The sequence below is a fragment of the Hemicordylus capensis genome, chromosome 2, assembly GCF_027244095.1.
Source record: "Hemicordylus capensis ecotype Gifberg chromosome 2, rHemCap1.1.pri, whole genome shotgun sequence".
Lineage (NCBI taxonomy): Eukaryota > Metazoa > Chordata > Lepidosauria > Squamata > Cordylidae > Hemicordylus > Hemicordylus capensis.
Window position 1 is genome coordinate 213925503 of NC_069658.1, and position 21521 is coordinate 213947023.

Here is a 21521-nt window from a genome sequence, read left to right on the forward strand (position 1 = left end):
TTGTTAAACAGTTTGCATTTTGAAATTGAAAGACGTTTTTATGAACAGATATTTTATTTATATTTTATGTTTTTATCTATCTATCTATCTATCTATCTATCTATCTATCTATCTATCTATCTATCTATCTATCATATTTTTATACTGCCTGATATTTAAATCTCTAGGCAGTGTACAAACTTTGATATTAAAAGCACAGGTTAAAATACATAAAGCACGCTAAAAACAATATAACACAAATTATTAAAATTCTAACTAAAAGCTTGCGAGAACAGGAAAGTCTTGAGGGTCTTCCTGAAAACAAACAGAGAAGGAGAAGCTCTGATTTCAGCAGGAAGCATATTCCAAAGCCTTGGGGCAGCCACAGAGAAAGCCCGGTCCTGAGTTGCCACCAGACGAGCTGGTGGCAACCGCAACCGGACCTCTCCAGAAGATCGCAAAAGGCGGGCGGGTGCATGACAGAGGAGGAGCTCTCTTAAATAGCCTGGTCCAAAGTTGCTCTCCTCCAAGGAGCCCAGAGCAGTTTATCCTCACAACCACCCTGATAGGTTAGACTGAGAGAGAAATGGCTGCCCAGAGATGTTCCTGACTAAACAGGGTTTTGAACTCGGGACTTGCCCATCCTAGCCCAACACTCTCACCCCTGCACTTTCCTAGCTGGTGCACCACAGGGTAAAAAAAACAAGTGGAAGGGAATAAAACATGAATCCTACAGGTGGGATACCTGAGTTTTACTTCTTTGAAATTGGTTTCCGCTTAGAGCCCCTGGTGGCGCAGTGGTAAAACTGCCGCCCTGTAACCAGAAGGTTACAAGTTCGATCCTGACCAGGGGCTCAAGGTTGACTCAGCCTTCCATCCTTCCGAGGTCGGTAAAATGAGTACCCAGAATGTTGGGGGCAATATGCTAAATCATTGTAAACCACTTAGAGAGCTCTGGCTATAAAGCGGTATATAAATGTAAGTGCTATTGCTATTGCTATTGTGTTTGGGTTCAAGTTAAACGAGGGAGTGGGCAGGATTCTGACTGAGCTGGTCACAACTAAAGTCAAGTGTGCTGTCAAGTCGGTCTTGACTCCTGGTGCCCACAGAGCCCTGTGGTTGTCTTTGGTGGAATACAGGAGGAGTTTACCATTGCCATCTCCTGCGCAGTATGAGATGATGACTTTTGACATCTTCCTATATCACTGCTGCCTGATATAGGTGTTTCCCATATTCTGGGAAACATACCAGCGGGGATTCGAACCGGCAGCCTCTGGCTTGCTAGTCAAGTCATTTCCCCGCTGTCCATGAGATGTGTTAGTCACATCAGACTGAGGACAGCGTCTAGTTCTTAACTCGTGTGCAGAGATGTGGGCTGAAAGCTTTTGCAAAGCGGAATTTCCCCTATTCCTTTTTCCATGAAAAAAAAGCTGCGTTTCTAAAAATGTATTGGCTGACTTCCAGACGCAGTTACTAAGCAGTGCTCCTCAGTAATTACTCTAGAGGCGCCTTAATTTCAATAGGGCTACTCAGAAGTAACTTCGTCTGGATGCCTGCCACTGTTTCATAAAATGCACTAGTCAGCAGTTTCAAAGTTGTAATTGATGTGTGTCGAGTGATTATCCCTAAGCCATTTTTAGCAGTGGTCTCTCTTGCTGTTCTAGAATGACTCCTGGAGTGAGCTCTATTCCTTCGCCCTCTTCAAGTCCATGAGTCACATGCTGTGCATCGGGTATGGGCGCCAGGCACCTGAGAGCATGACGGACATCTGGTTGACCATGCTGAGCATGATCGTAGGGGCCACCTGCTATGCCATGTTCATCGGGCACGCCACGGCCCTCATCCAGTCTCTGGATTCCTCCCGGCGCCAATATCAGGAGAAGGTATGGAGCGGGGAAGCACTAACATTTAAAAGTAAATAAATAATGGGTGCACATGGTTGAGGAGAGCCGGTCTTGTGGTAGCAAGCGTGACTTGTCCCCTTACCTAAGCAGGGTCCGCCCTGGTTGCATTTGAATGGGAGACTAGAAGTGTGAGCACTGGAAGATATTCCCCTCAGGGGATGAAGCAGAAGGTTCCCAGTTCCCTCCCTGGCAGCATCTCCAAGATAGGGCTGAGAGAGACTCCTGCCTGCAACCTTGGAGAAGAAGTCACTGCCAGTCTGTGAAGACAGTACTGAGCTAGGTAGACCAATGATCTGACTCAGTATATGGCAGCTTCCTATGTGCGCACACACAGTGTTGGAATTTTTCTATTGCTAATTTCCCCCAGTATCCAGATTGTAACTATGGGTTTAGTAGGTCCTGACCAACTAGGACAGGGTTTCTTAATCTTGGGCCCCCAGATGTTGTTAGACGACAACTCCCAGAATCCCCAGACATGGCCTTTGTAGCTGAGGATTCTGGGAACTGTAGTCCAACAACATCTGGGGGCCCAAAGTTAAGAAACCCTGAGCTAGGAGACCTGCTGTGGATGTGGGTGCTGGATATAGGTACTAGCTGGATTCAGTTCCTTCTTCCTCCTTAAGAATACAACGGATATTTATACACCACTTTTCAACAGAAGTTCCCAAAGCGGTTGACAAAGATCTAAGTGAAATGGCTCCCTGTCCCCAAAGGGCTCACCGTCTAAAACAGAAACATAAGACAGACACCAGCAACAGCCACTGGAGGGATGTTGTGCTGGGGATGGATAGGGCCGGGTGCTCTCCTCCCGCTAAATGAATAAAGAGAATCACCACTTTTAAAAGGTGCCTTTTTGCTCAGTTAGCAGGGAATGACTGCGGACTGTCATAACTAAGCTTCTTGCAATCTAAAACGAAACACAAGGAAGAAGCCAGTAACAGCCCCGGGGAGGCTGTAATTGGGATGAACTGGGCTATGTGGGGCTGAACGGGGAAAGATGCTCTCCCCCTGTGAAATAGAAGGGAGCCCCCACTTGAAAAGGGGACTCTTGACCCACTGGTTAGGAGAGGGGGTTCCCAAATGATCAGGGGCCTGAAGATAGTTCCCTGCCCCAAAGGGCTTACAATCTAGAAAGGTACACAAGGAAGACTCCAACAATAGCAATTGTGAGGGATGCTATCCTGGGCTGCACAGAGACAGTTGCTCTCCTCTAATGGAAGAGATGCCACTGGAAATGGTGCCTCTTGGCCCTCTTAGGAGAGGAGGTTCCCAGATGTAAGGGACCTGAAGATGGTTCCCCGCCCCAAAGGGCTTGCAGTCCAAAAAAGAAATGGAAAGGAGACCCCAGCAACGATGCTGGGCTGAAAGCGGACAGTGGCTCTCCTCCTGTTAAATAGAAGAAATCCACCCCCTTTAAAGGTGCCTCTTGGCCCAGTCGGCAGGGTTTTCTGTGAGTTGTTGGGAGGTGAAGACCTGTCGTGGAGGTTGATGGCTGGACCCCGCGGGCAGCTTCCTCCCTTCCACCCCAAACCAAGCGCTTGGTTTTTGACACGTCGCCGCGGCCCTGTGGAGACCTGAAAGCGTCAAACTGGCAGGCCCTGGAAAAACCTGCCACAAGCCAAGCTTACAGCGCGTCTCCTGGGACTGTGAGCCATTTCTGCACGATGGGGAGCTCAAAGATGTTTTGACTTGGATATCTGCCTGAGTCCTTGTGCTTGCCTTCCGGAGCAGGTGAATCTGTAGAGGTTAGCACACACCTGTCAGGATCTCCAGACTAACAGCAAATGCACTTTTTGCTGTGTGTTAGCTGTTTTTCTCCTCTTCCTGTGCTGCTCAGAATCTGACAGGAAGAAATCATAATATCTAATAACCCGCCTTTAGTGCCTATCCATTCAAGGGTTTTTCCCAGAGCGGCTGACAGACTATAGGAATTTGTTTGTTTGTTTGACTAACCAGAGATCATCCCATGAAACTGATTGCTAGGAATTTTAGGATGAACAAAAGGAAGTGCTTTTTCACACAGTGCATCATTAAACTGTGGAACCTGCTGCCACAAGATGTAGTGATGGCCACTAGATTGGATGGCTTTAAAAGTGACTTAGTCAAATCCATGGAGGACAGGTCTGTCTGATGGCTGTAATAATAATAATGATGATGATGATGATGAACAGACAAACATCTGCCACACAATACACCAGATATAACTGTAGTCGAGAAGAAAGAAAAACAAGTGACAATAATCAACATAGCAAACCAGGGGATGATAGAATAGAAGAAAAAGAAATAGAAAAAACCACCAAATACAAAGATCTACAAATTGAAATGGAAAGGCTGTGGCAGAAAAAGACCAAAATAATCCCAGTGGTAATTGGCGCCCTGGGTGCAGTTCCAAAAGACCTTGAAGAACACCTCAACACCATAGGGGTCACAGAAATCACCATCAACCAATTCAAAAAGCAGCTTTACTGGGAACAGCCTATATTCTGCGACGATATCTATAACAACTGACAATAAAATTCAGCCATCCCAGGTCCTTGGGAAGGACTTGATGTCTGGATAAAACAAACCAGTCGATAACACCTGTCTGACTGTGTAAACAAGAAATAATAATAATAATTCGATTTCTATACCGCCCTTCCAAAAATGGCTCAGGGTGGTTTACAAAGAGAAATAACAAACAAATAAGATGGCTCCCTGTCCCCAAAGGGCTCACGGTCTAAAAATAAACATCAGATAGACACCAGCCACAGTCACTGGAGGGGTGCCGTGCTGGGGGTGGAGAGGGCCAGTTACTCTCCCCCTGCTAAATAAAGAGAATCACCACGGTAAAAGGTGCCTCTTTGCCCAGTTAGCAGGGGTAGGCAAGATGCCTCTAAATACAGAGGGCGTGCCTCTCACCTCTTGCCTGTGGGCTTCTCAGGGGCATCCGGCGGGCCACTATGTGAAGCAGGATGCTGGACTAGATGGGCTTCCTTGGACCTGATCCAGCAGGGTACTTCTTATGTAATCATTTGCCTTTTCATGAACTGGCAAATGAACTGAGTGAATTATTGAAAGGCTGCTTGTTAGTATTTATGATGCACGGTTCACAGAGTGCAAGAGACCAGTTCCCTGTCCCAAAGAGCTTACAGTCTAGGGATGTCCTCCCCCTGTTGTGTGTTCCCAGCACTTGGTATTCTGAGGTATACTCTCTCTGTCCATGGAAGTTCTTTTTAGCCATCAAGGAAGGGACCTTGGAGGTCTTCTGGGCCAGCCCACTGCTCCGAGCCAGAATCTTGAAAGATGGCTGAAAATCTCCAGTTAAGGGGAGCCCACTGCTGCATGAGGCAGACTGTTCCACTGCCCAACACCTCTTACAGTCAAGACATTTCTCCAGATTCTGGCCTGTACAGCTTTGGCCCTTCTGCAGATGTTGGACTATAATGCCCATAATCTCCGACTGCTGACCACCATGGCTGGGAATGATGGGGGCCGTAATACAAAAACAGTGGGAGGGCTAAAGTTGTGCAGCCCTGTCCTACGATCTAGCCTGAATGGTCTTGTGGTAGCAAGCATGGATTTTCCCCTTTGCTAAGCAGGGTCCAGCCTGGTATGCATTTGAATGGGAGACTACATGTGTGAGCACTGTAAGCTATTTCCCTTTGGGGATGGGGCTGCTCTGGGAAGAGCAGCTGCTGAGAGAGACTCCTGCCTGCGGCCTTGGAGAAGCCGCTGCCAATCTGTGTAGACAATACTGAGCTAGATGGACCAAGGGTCTGACTCAGTATATGGCAGCTTCCTGTGTTTACCCTAACAATTCTAGCCCTTGAGAACAAGGGAGAAATAGTCCCTCCTACGCGGCAGCCCTTCAGATATTTGAAGATGGCTTGGATATCTCCCTGGAGTCTCATCTCCTCTCCAGGCTCAACATACCCAGCCATTCCTCCCCGGACTTGGTTTGCAGACCCTTCCCTGTCTTGGGTACCCTCCTCTGAACCCATTCCAGTTTATCGACGGCCTCCTTAAAATTATACGGTGCCCAAGATTGGCCACAGCATTCCAAGTGAGATCTGAGCAGCGTTCAAGGGGACTGTTATTTCTCACTCTGCTCTGGTTAAAGCCTAAGATGGCATTAGCCTTTTTCGCTGCCACCACACCTTGCTGGCTCGTGGTCAGTTTGTGGTGCACGAGGACACCTCTCTCCTTTTCACATGTCCTACTGCCAAGCCGGCTCTCCTAGACCTCAGCATCTGTGGAGAGGAGGATGATTTTCTTGCCATAATGCCAGCTATCTTGCCGTGATGGGTCTCCACCAGACCATCTGCTCCCACCGGGCTTTGAGCATTGCAGCCGTCTCTGTTGCCTGACGACCCCCTTCTTTTCTCCCCCCACAGTACAAACAAGTGGAGCAGTACATGTCCTTTCACAAGCTGCCTGCCGACTTCAGACAGAAAATCCATGACTATTATGAACACCGTTACCAGGGCAAGATGTTCGATGAAGACAGCATCCTGGAGGAGCTCAACGAACCCCTGCGAGAGGTGAGCATCGCCCCGGATCACGTGGGTATGCGGCAAGGGAAAGGGGGGCGGGCACTCCTGCCACACTGGCCAATCCAGAGAGAGGCAGGTGCTGGGGGCGGAGACTAGGTGGAGAAGCCCTCTTGGTTTTTGGCAAGCATCTGACTTTCTGCTTACTATTGTTTTCTGTTTAAAAGAATCTTAGGAGATAAACCGTACAAGCCCTAGTCTGTTGTGTGAGTTGATTTAGCGGTGCTTAAATGGGCATGTGTGGTTAAACAATTAATAAATACGTTGGCTTTTAGAAGATGTCTGAATGAGTGGATTATACCACTTCAGGTTGCATGGGAGGAACACTGTTTTTTGAATGAGTGGGACTGTACCATTTCAGACTGCAGTGGGGAATACCATTTCCTAATGAGTGGGACTGTACCTCTTTACAACAGGGAATATCCGCCCCCCCCATTTTTTAATGAGTGGGTTGTACCACTTCAAGTTACAAGGTGAGTGGACTGTACCACTCCAGACTATAAGAAGGGACTATTATTTTTTTGAATGAGTGAACGATACCATTCCAGACAGCATGGGGGTGGGTGGGTTATGGTTCTAATGAATGGGCTGTACCACTTCAGATGGCAGGAGGCTGCCATTGAATGCTCCCCTGCCCATATTAAAACGTAGCAGGTTTTTCAAGAACAAAAACAACTCAACACCTCAAGGAGAAGATTGCCAACCTGGGCCCCTCTTGAGGTGCTAGATTTCTCCTTCTGGGGAGTTTTCCACAGAGAGGGGGTATTCCAAAATGTGCTGCATGCCCCACAGCCTGAAGTGGTCACGCCCACTACCACCTCCTCCTTCTGCAAGTGTTTAGGCCAGGTTTGACTCCAAGTATGGATTCTGCAGAACCGGCCTGGGGTCTGGGTCCATTCCGCCCCCCCGCCCTGCCGACCCCGTGGCCTTCACTCCTCCCATCGCCCCTCCCTTTTTTCCTCTCCAGGAGATCGTCAACTTCAACTGCCGCAAGCTGGTGGCCTCCATGCCTCTCTTCGCCAACGCCGACCCCAACTTCGTCACCGCCATGCTCACCAAGCTGAAATTCGAGGTCTTCCAGCCGGGCGACTACATCATCCGGGAAGGCACCATTGGCAAGAAGATGTACTTCATCCAGCACGGAGTCGTCAGCGTCCTCACCAAGGGGAACAAGGAGATGAAGCTCTCGGACGGCTCCTACTTCGGAGGTGAGCCTGGGCGCCAGAGTGACCCACGACTCCCGTCCCTCTGGTGGTTCCCGCGGTTCTTGCCGGGCGTTCGGGGTGGGGATCCGGGAGCAGAGGAGGGCTCGGAAGCTGGCTGTCCGTGTGCGCCGAGGACGGGCTGCTCGCGTGAAGCTGCTTCCTGCAGAGTCCGGCTGTTTCTCTGTCTAGCGCAGGGTTGTCGCTTCTGGTTGGCAGCGGTGGCGGCTGTCCGAAGTCGGAGGAGGGCGGCCGAGATGGGGAAAGGGGACCTAGGAGGAGCGGTGGAAGGAGTCAGAGAAGACCCGGGGGTGGGGGAGATAGGAGAGCCGTCTTCGGATATCTGAAGGGCTGTCGTGTAGGAGGCAGCGGGCTGGCTTTCTGTTGCTCTTGAGGACTAGAATCCGTCGGTCGAAGGTGACAAGGAGCAGATTTGGGCAGGACATTAGGAGGAACGTCTTGACTGTTAGGAATGCGGTTTTATAAACCTCTGTCGTTCCCCACCATACCCTGTTTTGTGAGCCTCCCAAAGGCATGTGGTTGTGGAGGTGGGTGGGGGGTGGAACAAGGGAGAGGGGGAGGTTGTGGTCCCCGTGCTCTGCCCCAGAGGGGGAGGGGGCAAGAGAGGGCTGTTTCCTTCATGCTCTGTGTGTGGGCTTCCTGGGGGGTCTCCAGTTGGTCATTGTGGGAAGCAGGAGGCCAGATTGGAAGTAAGGCTCTTCTTAATTATTGGTAAATGGAGCCTCCATGTACCGGGGAAGTCTACCTTGGTTGTTGAATGCCGGGGGCAAGGCATGGAGATTGCCTTAAGCCCTGCTTGAGGGCTTCCCGGGACCATTTGATGGTCCGCTATGGTGGACCAGATTCCCCTTTGGTCTGATTCAGAAAAACAGTTCTTGGATCCCTAAGTGGGAATCAAAATTGAACCGCCTCTCAATGTGTGTATGTGTGCTTGAGTGTTAAAGACTTTCCTCTCTCTTCCAGAGATTTGCCTGCTGACAAGGGGCCGACGAACCGCCAGTGTTCGAGCAGACACCTACTGTCGTCTGTATTCCCTCTCTGTGGACAACTTCAATGAGGTCCTGGAGGAATACCCCATGATGAGGCGGGCTTTTGAAACTGTCGCCATCGATCGTCTGGACCGCATAGGTACGTCTGGAGCTGTACTGGCAGGGGGAGCCGTAGCAGCTCCCTGCGCTGAGCAGGGGGTTGGACTAGAGGACCTTGAGGGTGCCCTTCCAACTCTATGGTTCTGTCAGCTGGGTATGTTTAGCCTGGAGGAGAGGAGTCTAATGGGAAATGCAGTTGTCCTCAAGGCTCTCGCGCAGGAAGAGCAGCAGCAGGGGTGTGATTTGCTGCTCCAGAGGGCAGGATGAGAACCAAAAGGCTGAAATGAGGAGGAAGCAGATTTAGGCTAGACCCGGGTTTCTTAACCTGGGCCCCCCAGATGTTGTTGGACTACAACTCATAAGAACAGAAGAACAGCCCTGCTGCATCGGACCCAAGGAAGCCATCTCGTCCAGCATCCTGTTTCACACAGTGGCCCACCAGATGCTGCTGGGAGCCTACAGGCAGGAGTTGAGGGCATGGCCTCTCTCCCGCTGTGACTCCCCTGCAACTGGTATTCGGAGGCATCCTGCCTCTGAGGCTGGAGGTGACCTATAGCCCTCCGACTAGTAGCCTAGTAGCTGTTGATAGACCTCCCCTCCATGAAGTGATCCAAACCCCTCTTCAAGCCATCCAGGTTGTTGGCTGTCACCACATCTTGTGGCAGAGAATTCCACAAGTTGATTGTGCATTGTATGAAGAAGTACTTGCATTTGCTGCTGGTCCTAAATTTCCTGGCAATCAATTTCATGGGATGAGCCCTGGTTCTAGTGTTGTGTGAGAACTCCCATCATCCTCAGCCACAAGGGCTGTGTCTGGGGATGATGGGAGTTGTAGTCTAACAACATCTGGGGGCCCAAGGTTAAGAAACCCTGGGCTAGACATTAAAATAAATAATTCCTTAACTGTAAGGACAGTGGAACAGTCTGCCTCATGAAGTAGTGGACTGTCCTTGAAGGCTCAATGGCCTTCTGTCAGGGATGCTGTAGCAGTGTCCTGCCCTGAGCAGGGGGTTGGACTAGGTGACCTCCAGGGTATGTTCCCACTTCAACATGCTTGTGATTCTATGAACTACAAGGAAGCAAGTTCAGGCTAGACTTTATTATTATTATTATTATTGTTATTATTATTAATAACACTTATATCCCGCTCTTCCTCCAAGGAGCCCAGAGCGGTGTACTACATACTTGAGTTTCTCTTTCACGACAACCCTGTGAAGTAGGTTAGGCTGAGAGAGAAGGGACTGGCCCAGAGTCACCCAGCAAGTCTTAGGGCTGAATGGGGATTTGAACTCGGGTCTCCCCGGTCCTAGTCCAGCACTCTAACCACTACACCACACTGGCTTTAGGAGGGCCTTCCTAACTGCAAGGCCTGCTAGACAATGGAACAGTCTGCCTTCCTCAGTGGTGGGCTCTCCTTTGCTGGACAGAAGCTGGACAGCTGTCTCGGCTTCCTGCACTGAGTGGTGGGGTCTGACTAGATGATCTCCAAGTCCCCTTCCAGTCCTGAAAGAAACAGTCCTCAGAGTCGCGGCTGCTGCTTGCCTCATAGAATCCCACGAGCGGCCGTCCCTGGGTGGGGAGCTGAGTGCCTCGGGGTCGGGTTGGCGTGAGTGGGGCCGAACCGCGCCTAACCCGGCTGCCCCTCCGCTCCCCCCGCAGGCAAGAAGAACTCCATCCTGCTGCACAAAGTCCAGCACGACCTCAACTCGGGCGTCTTCAACAACCAGGAGAACGAGATCATCCAGGAGATCGTCAAGTACGACCGGGAGATGGTCCAGCAGGCCGAGCTGCGCCAGCACGCCCCGCTCTACGCCCCGGCCGCCCAGCCCCAGGTCACCTCCGCCATCGCCACCCTCCAGCAGGCGGTGGCCATGAGCTTCTGCCCGCAGATGGCCAGCCCCCTGGTGGGCGGCGTGGGCCTGGGCTCCCCCCGGATGGTGCGCCGCCTCCAGTACCAGGGGGGCGTCCCGGGCCCCTTCGCCATCTCCCCGGCCCTGCTGCAGCAGCAGCACCACCACCAGCAGCAGCAGCAGCTGAGCGTGCAGCAGCAAGCCGGCCCGCCACTGCAGCATTCCGTCCAGCAGCAGCAGCCGCCGCCGCCGCGCACCACCCCGCCGCGGAACCCCACGCCGCCGCCACCACCGCAGCACCCGCCCCCAGCTGCCCAGCCGCCCCCGGCTCCCTCCGCCGGCCCCTACCCCTCGGTGGTGTCCAGCCCGCCCTCCCAAAGTCCCCACGCCACCCGGACGTTCCCCTACGGGGGCGCCAAGGGCCAGTCGGGCTCCCAGCTCTCGCTGACTCAGCCCAAGCCGCCCGCCTCGCCCCAGCGGCTGGCGGCCCACAAGAGCGCCCAGGCCCTCCACACCAGCAGCCTGAGCGAAGAGTCGCGGCCGCTGTCGGCCTCCCAGCCCTCCCTGCCGCACGGCGTCTCGCAGACCATGAGCCAGAGCCCCCCCTCTTCGGCGCACGAGTCCACCTCCTCGATCGCCGCGGCGGCGGGGCAGGCCGCGTCCTCGCCGTCCCCCTCGCTGCAGAGTTCCGGCAGCGCCACGCAAGCGGCGCCGCGGGCCGCCGCCCCGCCACCGCCCCGCGTGGGCCTGCCCCACCAGATGTCCACGGCCGCCGTCTACCCGGGGGCCCCCGGCGGCATCCCGCAGGACTCGGGCAGTGCCCGCAAGGATTCCATAGCGAGCGCCCCCGAGACGGACTCAGCGAAATCGCGGCTTCCTTCCAACTTGTGACCTTTGACCTGAGCGGCAGGGGAGGCTGTGGGCTGGCGCCGATCGCCCTCGTGCGCCGCGCGGTGCCGTGCAAACCCATTGTGGCTCTGTTTTTCTCATGCTCAGATTCCTTGCTCTGCCAAACCGGTGGCGGGAGGGGTTGCTCTGGATCCCCGTGGCCGTCTGCCGCTAAGCCAGGTGGGACCCCGGGGGGCGGCGGGGGGGAGGTTGAATCCTCCTTCGGGACAGTCGAGGGTACCGTACGTGGGACTCTCCGTCCTTCTCGCAGCCGGGAGGACGGAGGCGTCTGTTCCGCCGGGGGGTGAGGGGTTATGTGTGTACCCTGGGAGGGGAGCTGCCTGTACCGCGTAGCTTCTGACCAAAGTTTTGGCTCCAGTCTCCCGTGGCCCATCTCCATCCCACCTTGCCCTCCTCCTCCAACCGTACCACCGAAAGCCATATCTAGATTTCCGCGCAATTTATTCCAACGTGTGTAAAATATATACATATATACATATCTTTACAAGGGGGGGAGATATATATATATATAGAAATATATATATGTTCAAATGCGTGTGCAGCGCCTTATATGCTGTGCTGAACCCTCAAGGAAGGGCACTTTTTCAGGGAAGTGGGGTGATGGAGCAGTCCGGGAAGGGATGACCAGTTCTGCTTGCTATTTCTCTGCCCTGCTTGATCTGTGAAGACTAGGCTTCTGTCTCTGCATTCCCTGTAGAGGGTATATTTGGGGGCGGATAATTCACTTGGGAGGGCATCACTTAGGGGAGAGGGGGGTGTCTCTTTTCTTATGTTGTCTCCCTAGAGCCTTGCTTCATCTTTTTTTTTTCTTGCTCCCACTCCCCTCCAGTGCCTTCCATCATACAGCCTATCAGTAGTATTAGGTAACATATGGAACTCACTGCTACAAGATGTGGTGATTGCCACTAGCCCAAGATTTGATTTTTCTATTTCTCAGATAATCCTCTCGATATTTTACAGGCAAATATTGAGAGGATAGTTCTATTAGTGACTTTTGTGTTTGTTTATTTTACATGTACCTCTGTATCCTTAAATATAGACCCTAAAGGCTGCAAGATGAGGCCTTGGCCACGGAGTGGCTCTCAAAAGGGTTTTGACGCATTTGTAGAAGTTTAGGCCAATCAGTGGAGATTAGTCACTTGCCATGGAACCTCTGTGTCCAGAGGCAGTCTACCCTTGAGCTAAAGGCAAACCGGGGAAAGCTGTTATCTTTGCGTGTGAGTTTCCCGGCAGCACTGTGGGACACTGGATTAGATGAAACTTTGGTCCAGTCCAGCAGGGCCTCTTCTGGCAGTCTCGATGCTCATGGAAGTTTGGGCTGCTTAGCCACACTAATGGAGCCTCCCTGTTCAGAGTCAGTCTACCTCTGAGTGCCAGATTTTTCAGAGTAACAGCCCTTGCATTCATGCCCTGCTTGTCGGCATCCCAGGGACTTCTGTTCCAGAAAGGCAGTTCATAGGGTCTTCTGTACCTCTGTCAACTCCGCCTCATCGCACACCGCCTTGTGCCTGCCCCAGTTCCCCTCTGATCCTATCCCTCCAAATATCCTCTTACTGCTTTTTCACCACCACCACCACCCTGATATTCCTGGAGTATCAGTTTTGCAGTATCCATATTGCAGCACCTGGATATTCCAAGAGACAGTTTTGCAGTATGGAATCCGAACTCGAGTCTTTCAAAGATGAGATGTTGACATGGGCCTTAGAGGCCTTGATTCTCACTGTGGCTTTTGGCGTGATTCTTTAAAGCAGGGGTCCAGGGAGTTGGACTTCCGTGACATCCTTTGAGCCTACCCAGAAAATTGGCAGTGTTTTGAATTTTTTGTTTGTTTGTTGCAAACTTTGGGAAAGCTGAGATGGTCCTTAGAGCTTGGATCCTCCCCTTCCGGCCTTGCCTCTGAGATCCTGTTGTATTTTATTGCTTGCCTTCTCCACCCTGGATGGGTCCCCAAAATGTAACCTGGATTTGGTGGATGGGGCTATGCCATCTTTTTGCACTTCCATACCTCATTTCTCTTTCCCGCTGGCCGAATGATGTTCTCTTACGTTTCAAAGAGAGAGGCGAGATCAGCCCTTCGGAGGCTCAGGGACCCCGTTTCCCCCACCCCAGCTCTGAATAATAGGAAAGACAAAAGGATCTCTGCCCCCTTCCTCACCATCCCTCCACCCTGCCACTTTGCAGGGGGGAAGTTGCTTCACCTTTTTGTGCCTCAGTTTTCCCCATCTGTGAAATGGGGGGTAATAATACTTAACCGACCACATCAGCCTTTGGAAAGAGGCATTGTGGGCTAAGAGAATAGAGAAAGGCAAAGTATCATCATCATCATCATCATCATCATCATCATCATCATTATTATTATTTAATACTTCTATTGTTTGTTAATTTATTCGCATCCCATGGCTGCTCTTCAGTTAACCTTTGCCAGAAAAAAAAATAGCTGATGCTTCCCCAGACTTGCTCAACTTTGCAGAGTGTTTTGGGTTGCCTGTAGATAACCTGGTGAGGAACTGTTTTATCAACAGCGATTAGAGACAATGGCTGGATAGAGCCTCCATTTTCAAGAGTAGTTTACCTCCGGGTGACAGAAGAATAGCTGTCGCTTCCCAGAACTTGGTGTGGGGTCGGAAGGGGGTTAGGGCACAGCTTTTCTCAGTTGCTGTCTACGTTCCTCCCCTACCTGCTCCGTTTTGCAACTTGCTTCTAATTGCGTGTAGATAATCTGGGGAGAGATTTTTTTAAAAAAAGGTTTCATCAATGACAATTGGCTGTGATTGCTTGGTAGAGATTCCGTGTTAAGGGGGTGTCGGCTGCTGAATGCCTGGAAGGGCTGTCTCTCCTTTAATGGTCCTGCCCGTGTGCTTTACAACGGTGTCCAGAAGGTCAAAGTTGGAGTGAGAATATTGAACTAGATAGACTGCAGTCGGGACCAACTGGACTAAGCCAAAATCTCTGTATAGATTCTGCAGCACTTGCCTTCGGTTTAGTGGGTCAAACTCATTTTGCATAAGCAAGGGAGTGTTTGGATTTCAAATGCATTCTGGGACGCCAGAAGCCAAAGTTGGGTAGACCACTGTGTTAGGAGCGAGGGACATTTCAGGAAATGGTCCACAAGCTTTTGAGGTGTCCCGGACGGACATCAGGCAGAACCAAAGTTTGTTGTGTTGGGTGGAAACAAATCTAGGCGTGATGGGAAAGCCCCACCATGCCTAACAGTGGGGCTTTCTCTGTCATTATAATTATATAATGATTAGCCATCAGTATGTAATTATAATTTGCAAGATGAGAAAGCGAGGCGGGGTGTGTATGTACTGGCATGGTAATGTCTCTGCCACTGATTCTTAAGAGGAGTACGCGTCCTGGAAGGGGGGATGGATGGCGTTCCCCCACCCCGCCCCACCCCACCCTGTCTCTCTACCCTTTCAAATTTTGGGGAGAGTTTTTCCTTTGTTTTTTGCCTCTCAGGTGCAATCAAGCTCACCTGTGGGCCTCTGTTTTCCATGGCAATAAATAATTTTTCAAGCTGAAACATAGAAACATAGGCAGCTGCCATATACTGAGTCAGACCCTTGATCCATCTAGCTCAGTATTGTCTGCTCAGACTGGCAGACGCCTGTGGGGATCAAGCAGCCCTTTCGGGCCATGGCAGCTTTTGGGCTGGGATTAACCACTAATTAACCACTAATGCTGGCTTTTGTGGGTATTCTTGGCGGACTTTGAGGAGAGAGGGAAATGGCCCCAAAGAATTGTTCTTTCTGTGCTGCTGTACAAAGAATGAGAGGTCAAGTCCCTGCCCCAAGGTGATTGCCATCTAGATGTTGCCACAAGAGAGACTGCAGAGGAGAATGAAGACAGGGGTAAATAAAACATAATAATGTATGATTTCAGCACAAGAGATCCCTGCCTCAAGGAAATCGCAATTTAGGGACCATCACATGCGAGACAACAGGGGGAGGCCAGGGAGATGCGGTCATTACAGGCATGTGTATTAGAGTTTAGTTTCAATACGGGATCTGTACTGATTGTGACAGTGTGAGACTCCAATTCTTTTGTGAGGAGCAGTGCAAAATATTGATTAAGTGCCGTCAAGTTGGTGTCGACTCTTAGCCACCACCTAGATAGATTTTCTCCAGGATGATCTGTCTGTGCAGAAATGTGCAGGAATACTAATGAACCACTAATGCTGGATCTCAGCCCAGCATTTCCAAATAATGCTTCTTCCCCTTGTCTTAAACCGGTTCCCTAGTGAAGGAGGTTGTCCCATGAAACACAGTCGACACGCCAGTATTTTAAAGATGCTCCGTGTGTGTGTGTGTGTGTGTGTGTGTGTGTGTGTGTGTGTGTGTGTGTGTGTGGTATTTTTCGGTATAATGAACAGGATTTGGGAGTGGCTTCTTATTTATTCCTCTAGATAGGAGCCATTCGACTGTCTCTCTGCTTAGGGAGAAAGGTTTTTAATTCTCTGATTCTGCACAGCGTAGAACGGGAGTGAAATCGCTCTCTGGTGGCAGAGGCGGAGTGAAAGGAGGGGAAATTGGAGAAATGAGTCATACAGAGATGCGACAGCCTCCCTCCTTGAGGGCAGGGAACTGGGCTAGGGCATTGCCTTGGGGGCTGTTGCCTGCTCCAGATTCAGCAAGGCAGCCTGTAGAGGGTCTCTTTGTCTGAAAACCCACCTCCGTCCACCTAACACAACTCTGCTACCACCAAGCTCCAGTTCTCCTCGAATCACCCTCGAGTCTCGCCTCTCCTGTAGCAGGTGGCAATAAGGCATGGGCGGGGTTTCACTCGCTGGTGAAATGTAGGGCTTGAGTTTGTTCTAGAAAAAATATTCCTTAAATCCTCAGTATTTCAGTCGGGGTGGTGGTTAAAGAATGGAGGGGAAAGGGGGAAATAAATCATATTAGCTGGCCCGGCTGCAGAGCATCTGCACCTCTAGTTCTCCTTCGTTCTCGGCCCCCTCCCTCTTTCTCTCCCACCAAACTGGCCACTGGTTTGGCCGCACTTTCTCTGCCCCCACCCCCGCCAGCTGGCCTGGCCGCCACTTTCTCTCCCCGCCCGTCTGCCTGGCCATTTGCCTTATTTAATTTTTATTTGTTTGTTTGTTTATTTATTTATTTAACACACTTGTATACCGCCCCAAAATGCAAGCCTCTGGGCAGTTTACAACAAAACGATAAAAACATCAGATTAAAAAGATTAAAACATTGCAACAATTAAAATTTAAAATGTTAAAATACAATTAAAACAATATCTAATTAAAAGCCTGGGTGAACAAATACGTCTTGACTGCCTTTTTGAAAGTTGTAAGAGATGGGGAGGCGCTTATTTCAGCAGGGAGTGTGCTATCTTCTCCGTGGTCGACTTTCCTCTCCCCCTCCCCTTGCTTGCGAACTCTCGCGATGGCTGCCACGCATGGGATTAGCAATGGGTACGTCTAAGGGAATTATATAGGTAGATTCTCCTTTGCTGAAGACTAGGCCAAGGCCTGAGACTTCCTGAAGCCCTCTTGGATGGAGCCCCTGAAAGCAGGCCTCCTCAAATGGAGGTCCTCCTCAGCTGTTGCTGGACTACAGCTCCCATCATCCCCACCACAGTGGCCAAAGCCCATTGTGGCAGGGCCTGATGGGATCTGTAGTCCAACAACAGCTGGGGAGGACCCCCGTTTGAGGACCCCTGACTCAAAAGCCCCAGGCCTGCAGCCACTTTGATGGTCAAACGCAGCCATGCCCCCTCCCAAGAAAAATTGCGTTTGAAAAAGTCCTGTTATTAATCATGCCGCCCCTATAAAGGTGGCGGCAGCAGAGAACTTGGTGAGGCCGGGAGCTCTCTCCCCCTGCTCTGTGCAGGGGCTTCCTTTCTGGAGGAGGTCGTGGAGGGGGCAGGCAGCTGACCAGGCTCTGAGCCATTCTTTAGGGGTCCGTGCCCCATGGGCCAGCCTTGCTCATGCCGCCCTTCCTTTTCAGCGCAGGGTTGGGTGCGCCGCCCTCCCTCCTCCACTCCCTCCTCCATGCCCGCAGTAAGCCCGCCACCATCCCACTTCGAAGAGCTTCCATCAGCTGTGGCGAAACCCTGCGAGATCCCGCTGGGCTTGCCTGGCACAGCCGCCTCAATCGCCCTCCTGTAATCAGCTGAGTTCTTGTGCCTTGCGCGTGTGCTCGCTCTCTCTCTCTCTCTCTCTCGGAGCCTCTGTGTTTGCCTGTGTCCGGTGCCGCCGGTGAGTGTTTGCGCGCCTGTCTGTGACTGTGTCTCGCCGTCCGGCCCCCGCGTCTGTGAAACTGTGTGTGTGTGTTCGCATGTGCTGTGGAGTGCAGGCACCGCTGAGCGCATAGAAACCACCTGGGTGTGGCAGGAGCAGAAGTGGGCTGGCTGCTGGAACTGGGTCAAACCCACCCTCTCTTTCCCACCGTGCTGGCGTCTCCCTTCCTGCTGGCAACTGGGCATCAGATTGGAGAAATGAGAGGTGGGCGGGGCAAGAGGGTAGCTCCACCCGCTGGACCCCCACCACACTTGCTCAGAGCCACTCCGCCCTGGTCAGGCCCTTCCGGCGCCCGGGATTTTGCCCGGTTTGCTAACCTATGCTGTCATGAGAGCTAGAAACTTGAAATGAGAAACTAAGCTTCTAACCATGCTGTGTGTGAGTGCAATGGCAGAAGCACAAAATATAGCCCTCACTGTTACTCCCTTCCTTTCTAACTTCTGCTGATTCTGGTTGAGGGTTTTATGGTCGTTTGGATGTATCCGGAAGACATTTATAATGTGGCAGAGAAGGGGGGCACAAGAATTCTTGGGCTTTGGTCCCCGATTCACTGGCTGAAATAAATATGCAACTTGGGTGCATGTTTTTAATGATGTTCCCTGGAATTCCAGGGGTGTGTGGATTTTGGAGGTCTGGGTATAAAGGGTGCGTGCTGCTGTTTGAACAGAGTTTGGAATTGCTACGAGTTTGTCTGAGGGGCCGATGTGATGGAAGGTCAAGGAATACATCTTTGGCGTGGTGGGGAGGGAGTCCCATGACTGTGTGCCAGACACCCTTCCTCTCCACTATTTTGGTTGGAAAAAGACCCTCTCTACATTCTTCCAGGCAACCATGATGCCTAGAAACTTGAGGTTTAAAAGCAAGCGGAGATGCTGTTTTTGTGACTGTGTGTACTGCTTGTCTTACAGGGAAGACCTGAGTTTTTGCAAGGAGAAATCCAAAATGGGAGAGGGGTGTGTGTGTGTGTGTGTGTGTCTTTGTGTTCTAGCCTTAACCCCCACTCCCCATCAAGAGGGAATGCCTTCCACAAAATGAACATTTAAGCCCCCCCCCTGTCCAACCAGGCTTGGTCCCTAAGAACAAGGCATTTGTCCCAAAATCTAGCTTCGTGAAAAGGTTTTTTGCTGCTGGGTCCAGAGAGATTCCTGTTAGGTGCAAAGCCAAGTAGCCTAGTACAACCCCTTTTCCCTTCTGATTTTTGCAGTTTCCTAAGGTTTTGAGACCCATGATTTCCTGGCTGCCTCCAGCCCCCACTGAGAACTAATGACTTGAACTTTCAAGAAAAGCACGAGTCTACAAATGAAGAAAGGCTAGAGGCAAATGAAGGCACTGGAGTTCGGACCTTTTGGGGTGTGTGCGTGTGTTCTTGGACGCACGGAGGGTCACATTGCAAAAACAAGTGAATAGAATAAGCAGAGAGGGTCTCAGAGCATTGGCTGGGTTCTTCCTTTCCCCTTGCAGTAAGGAAGGCAGAAGGTTAAGCACCTCCTTTCTGCTGCTCCTTGGCTATGAATTGTTCCCTTGGGCACTGGGCACTGCTTTGCCCCAGGGCTTGTATGGCACCCACTGGCACACAACTTGGATTCCTAAGCTTGGAAGATTAACTTCTAGAGTCTGGCGGGGACAGGGCTGAACCCTGCCCAAGTCGAAAAATAGAGACCTCTTTTTGTGTGTGTGTGTGTGTGTGTTGGTGAGTGATCTGGTATCTTGATGGAAATGAGGTGCGTTTCAGAGGAACCCCTCGCAGTAGTATCCCTCGCCAACCTTGCGCCTTGGTGTTGAATGTAAAACCGGTTTCTGGCTAAATTGACCAAATGTTTGGGAAGGGGGAGACGGTTGGATTCTGCCCACTGAAACTGGCTGCTTTTTGTCCCTCGGACGAGCTCCACCTTTTCATCCGGAACCATCCTGTGTAATAAAACATGGCAGAACTGAGTTGTGGCTTCTGTGTTCTTTGTCTCCCCGGCCCGAGTGGTCAGACAGGGAGTGTGTTCGGTGGAGCAGCCAGGCCTGACTCCAGGGCCGGTCTGTGTATGCGTGTGTAAACGTTCAAATCCAAGGTCATCCAGCCTGGTTGCAGAGATAACATGTAGAAACTGTTCACACTTGCATGCTGTTCCTTGTTTTGCATCCTTAGTTTAATTTATAAAAATTAATTCCTCCTTCCTGTCAAGGAACTCAGGGGAGCTTACATGGTGGTGGTTCTCCTCCTCCTCCTTTGCAACAACCCTGTAGGGTAGGCTAGGCTGAGAGTGAGTACAGGCCCAAGGTCATTTAGTGAATTGCGTAGCTGAGCAAGGATTTCAACTAGAGTTGCCATGCCCCCTGGAAATCTGGGTTTCCCCCGGATTTCAAACATCTCACCTGGATTTGCCTGGATTTCAGCTTTCATTTGCATTTTTTTAAAGCTAAGCTCTAGCCCTTGTAGAAGTGGCGTTATGGTGCAAAACATGCAGTCACTATTCTGCTCAAAAAACATTTCCAGCCAATTTGCATAATTTGGAAAGCCAGGCTATGGCGACCCTAATTTCAACCCAGGTCTAGCCACGTCACCACCTGAGCCACCTTGTCTGATTGAAGAGAGAAGCAGGAGGTCACCGCAGCAGAGCCCTTTTTCTTTCAAAGTGTCTGCTTCTCATGCACAGCAAATCATTCGGACCTCCTAAGCATAAAGTCCGGTTTCACAGGGACAGCTGAGGCTTGGACAGAGACAACCTGTCAAAGATTTAGATAAGTGACTGACCATCGATCGGCCTGCAGTCTTTTTATTCCTGGTTGTTAAAGAATGGAGAAGCGGTGATCCTTGTCGATTTATGTAACATCACCCAAAGATAGGCCCACCTTTGCCCCAGCTCCCTGCCAGGATTCTCAGTTTTAATGGAGATAAATCGAGTGCAGATTCCCTCCTTCCAAGTCAGTTTCCCCCCCTCTGTCTCCATCCCTGGAAGGAAGAGGCGGAATCGCCAGCTGGTTTCTCTGGACATGTTGAAGCACAGTTGAGGAGATGCGCTTGGTCTGGTAGTTTTGAAAATGACAAAAATGCAGAGAGGAAGAGTTTGGAGAGGTGTGTGCCCCCCCCCCCACATAGCATAGGCCTATGGGGAAGCCCATGCGTGCCACAATTCACTCCTTGCTGCTTTCCTGTGTGCTGCTAGGTTCCCGACGTCCCCTATTTCTCCAGGGGTGACTGAGAACTCACGTGATCTTGCTATATTGGCTTGGGTATTTTGGATATCCAGCTTGCAAACAGAACCTCAGCTGGTCCCAATCGTCACTCCTCCTCGGGGATGGGAAGAAGCCCAGTCGTGGCTTTAAAATGCCCAAGCACCTATCAGGCACTTTTAAGCATTTGCCTTGCTGAGGCAAAGGCATCGCTTGCTTCTGAACAGCTGCCTCCTCAGAGAAATGAGTCAGCTGTGTATGGAGGCGCACCAGAGCACTGCAATCTCTGAGTCATGCAGCGTGGCAGGAAAAACTTTTTCTCTGACCCCTCTGCCCTAGGCATGACTTAATAAACCTCATGCCCCCCATAAGCATACATAGGAAGCTGCCATATACTGAGTCAGACCATTGGTCCATCTAGTCCAGTATTGTCTACACAGACTGGCAGCGTCTTCTCCCAAGTTTGCAGGCAGGAATCTCTCTCAGCCCTATCTTGGAGATGCAGCCAGGGAGGGAACACGGAACCTTCTGCATGCAGGTGCTCTTCCCAGAGCAGCCCCATCCCCTGAGAGTAACTTACAGCGCTTGCATGTCTTCCATTCAAATGCAAACCAGGGTAGA

At 51.2% G+C, this 21521-nt stretch overlaps 1 protein-coding gene across 1 annotated transcript in view; it reads left to right on the plus strand.

Annotated features, from left to right (window-relative positions):
* The window catches only part of HCN2 (hyperpolarization activated cyclic nucleotide gated potassium and sodium channel 2), a 69344-nt gene extending 49671 nt beyond the window's left edge, over nucleotides 1-19673 (plus strand). Inside the window, exons 4-8 of the mRNA XM_053292170.1 lie at nucleotides 1644-1862; nucleotides 6257-6403; nucleotides 7380-7620; nucleotides 8599-8763; nucleotides 10383-19673. Coding sequence (XP_053148145.1) covers nucleotides 1644-1862; nucleotides 6257-6403; nucleotides 7380-7620; nucleotides 8599-8763; nucleotides 10383-11464 — 1854 coding nt within the window. The 3' untranslated portion in view covers nucleotides 11465-19673. The remainder of the gene's footprint in view (nucleotides 1-1643; nucleotides 1863-6256; nucleotides 6404-7379; nucleotides 7621-8598; nucleotides 8764-10382) is intronic.
* The last annotated feature ends 1848 nt before the right edge of the window (nucleotides 19674-21521 follow it).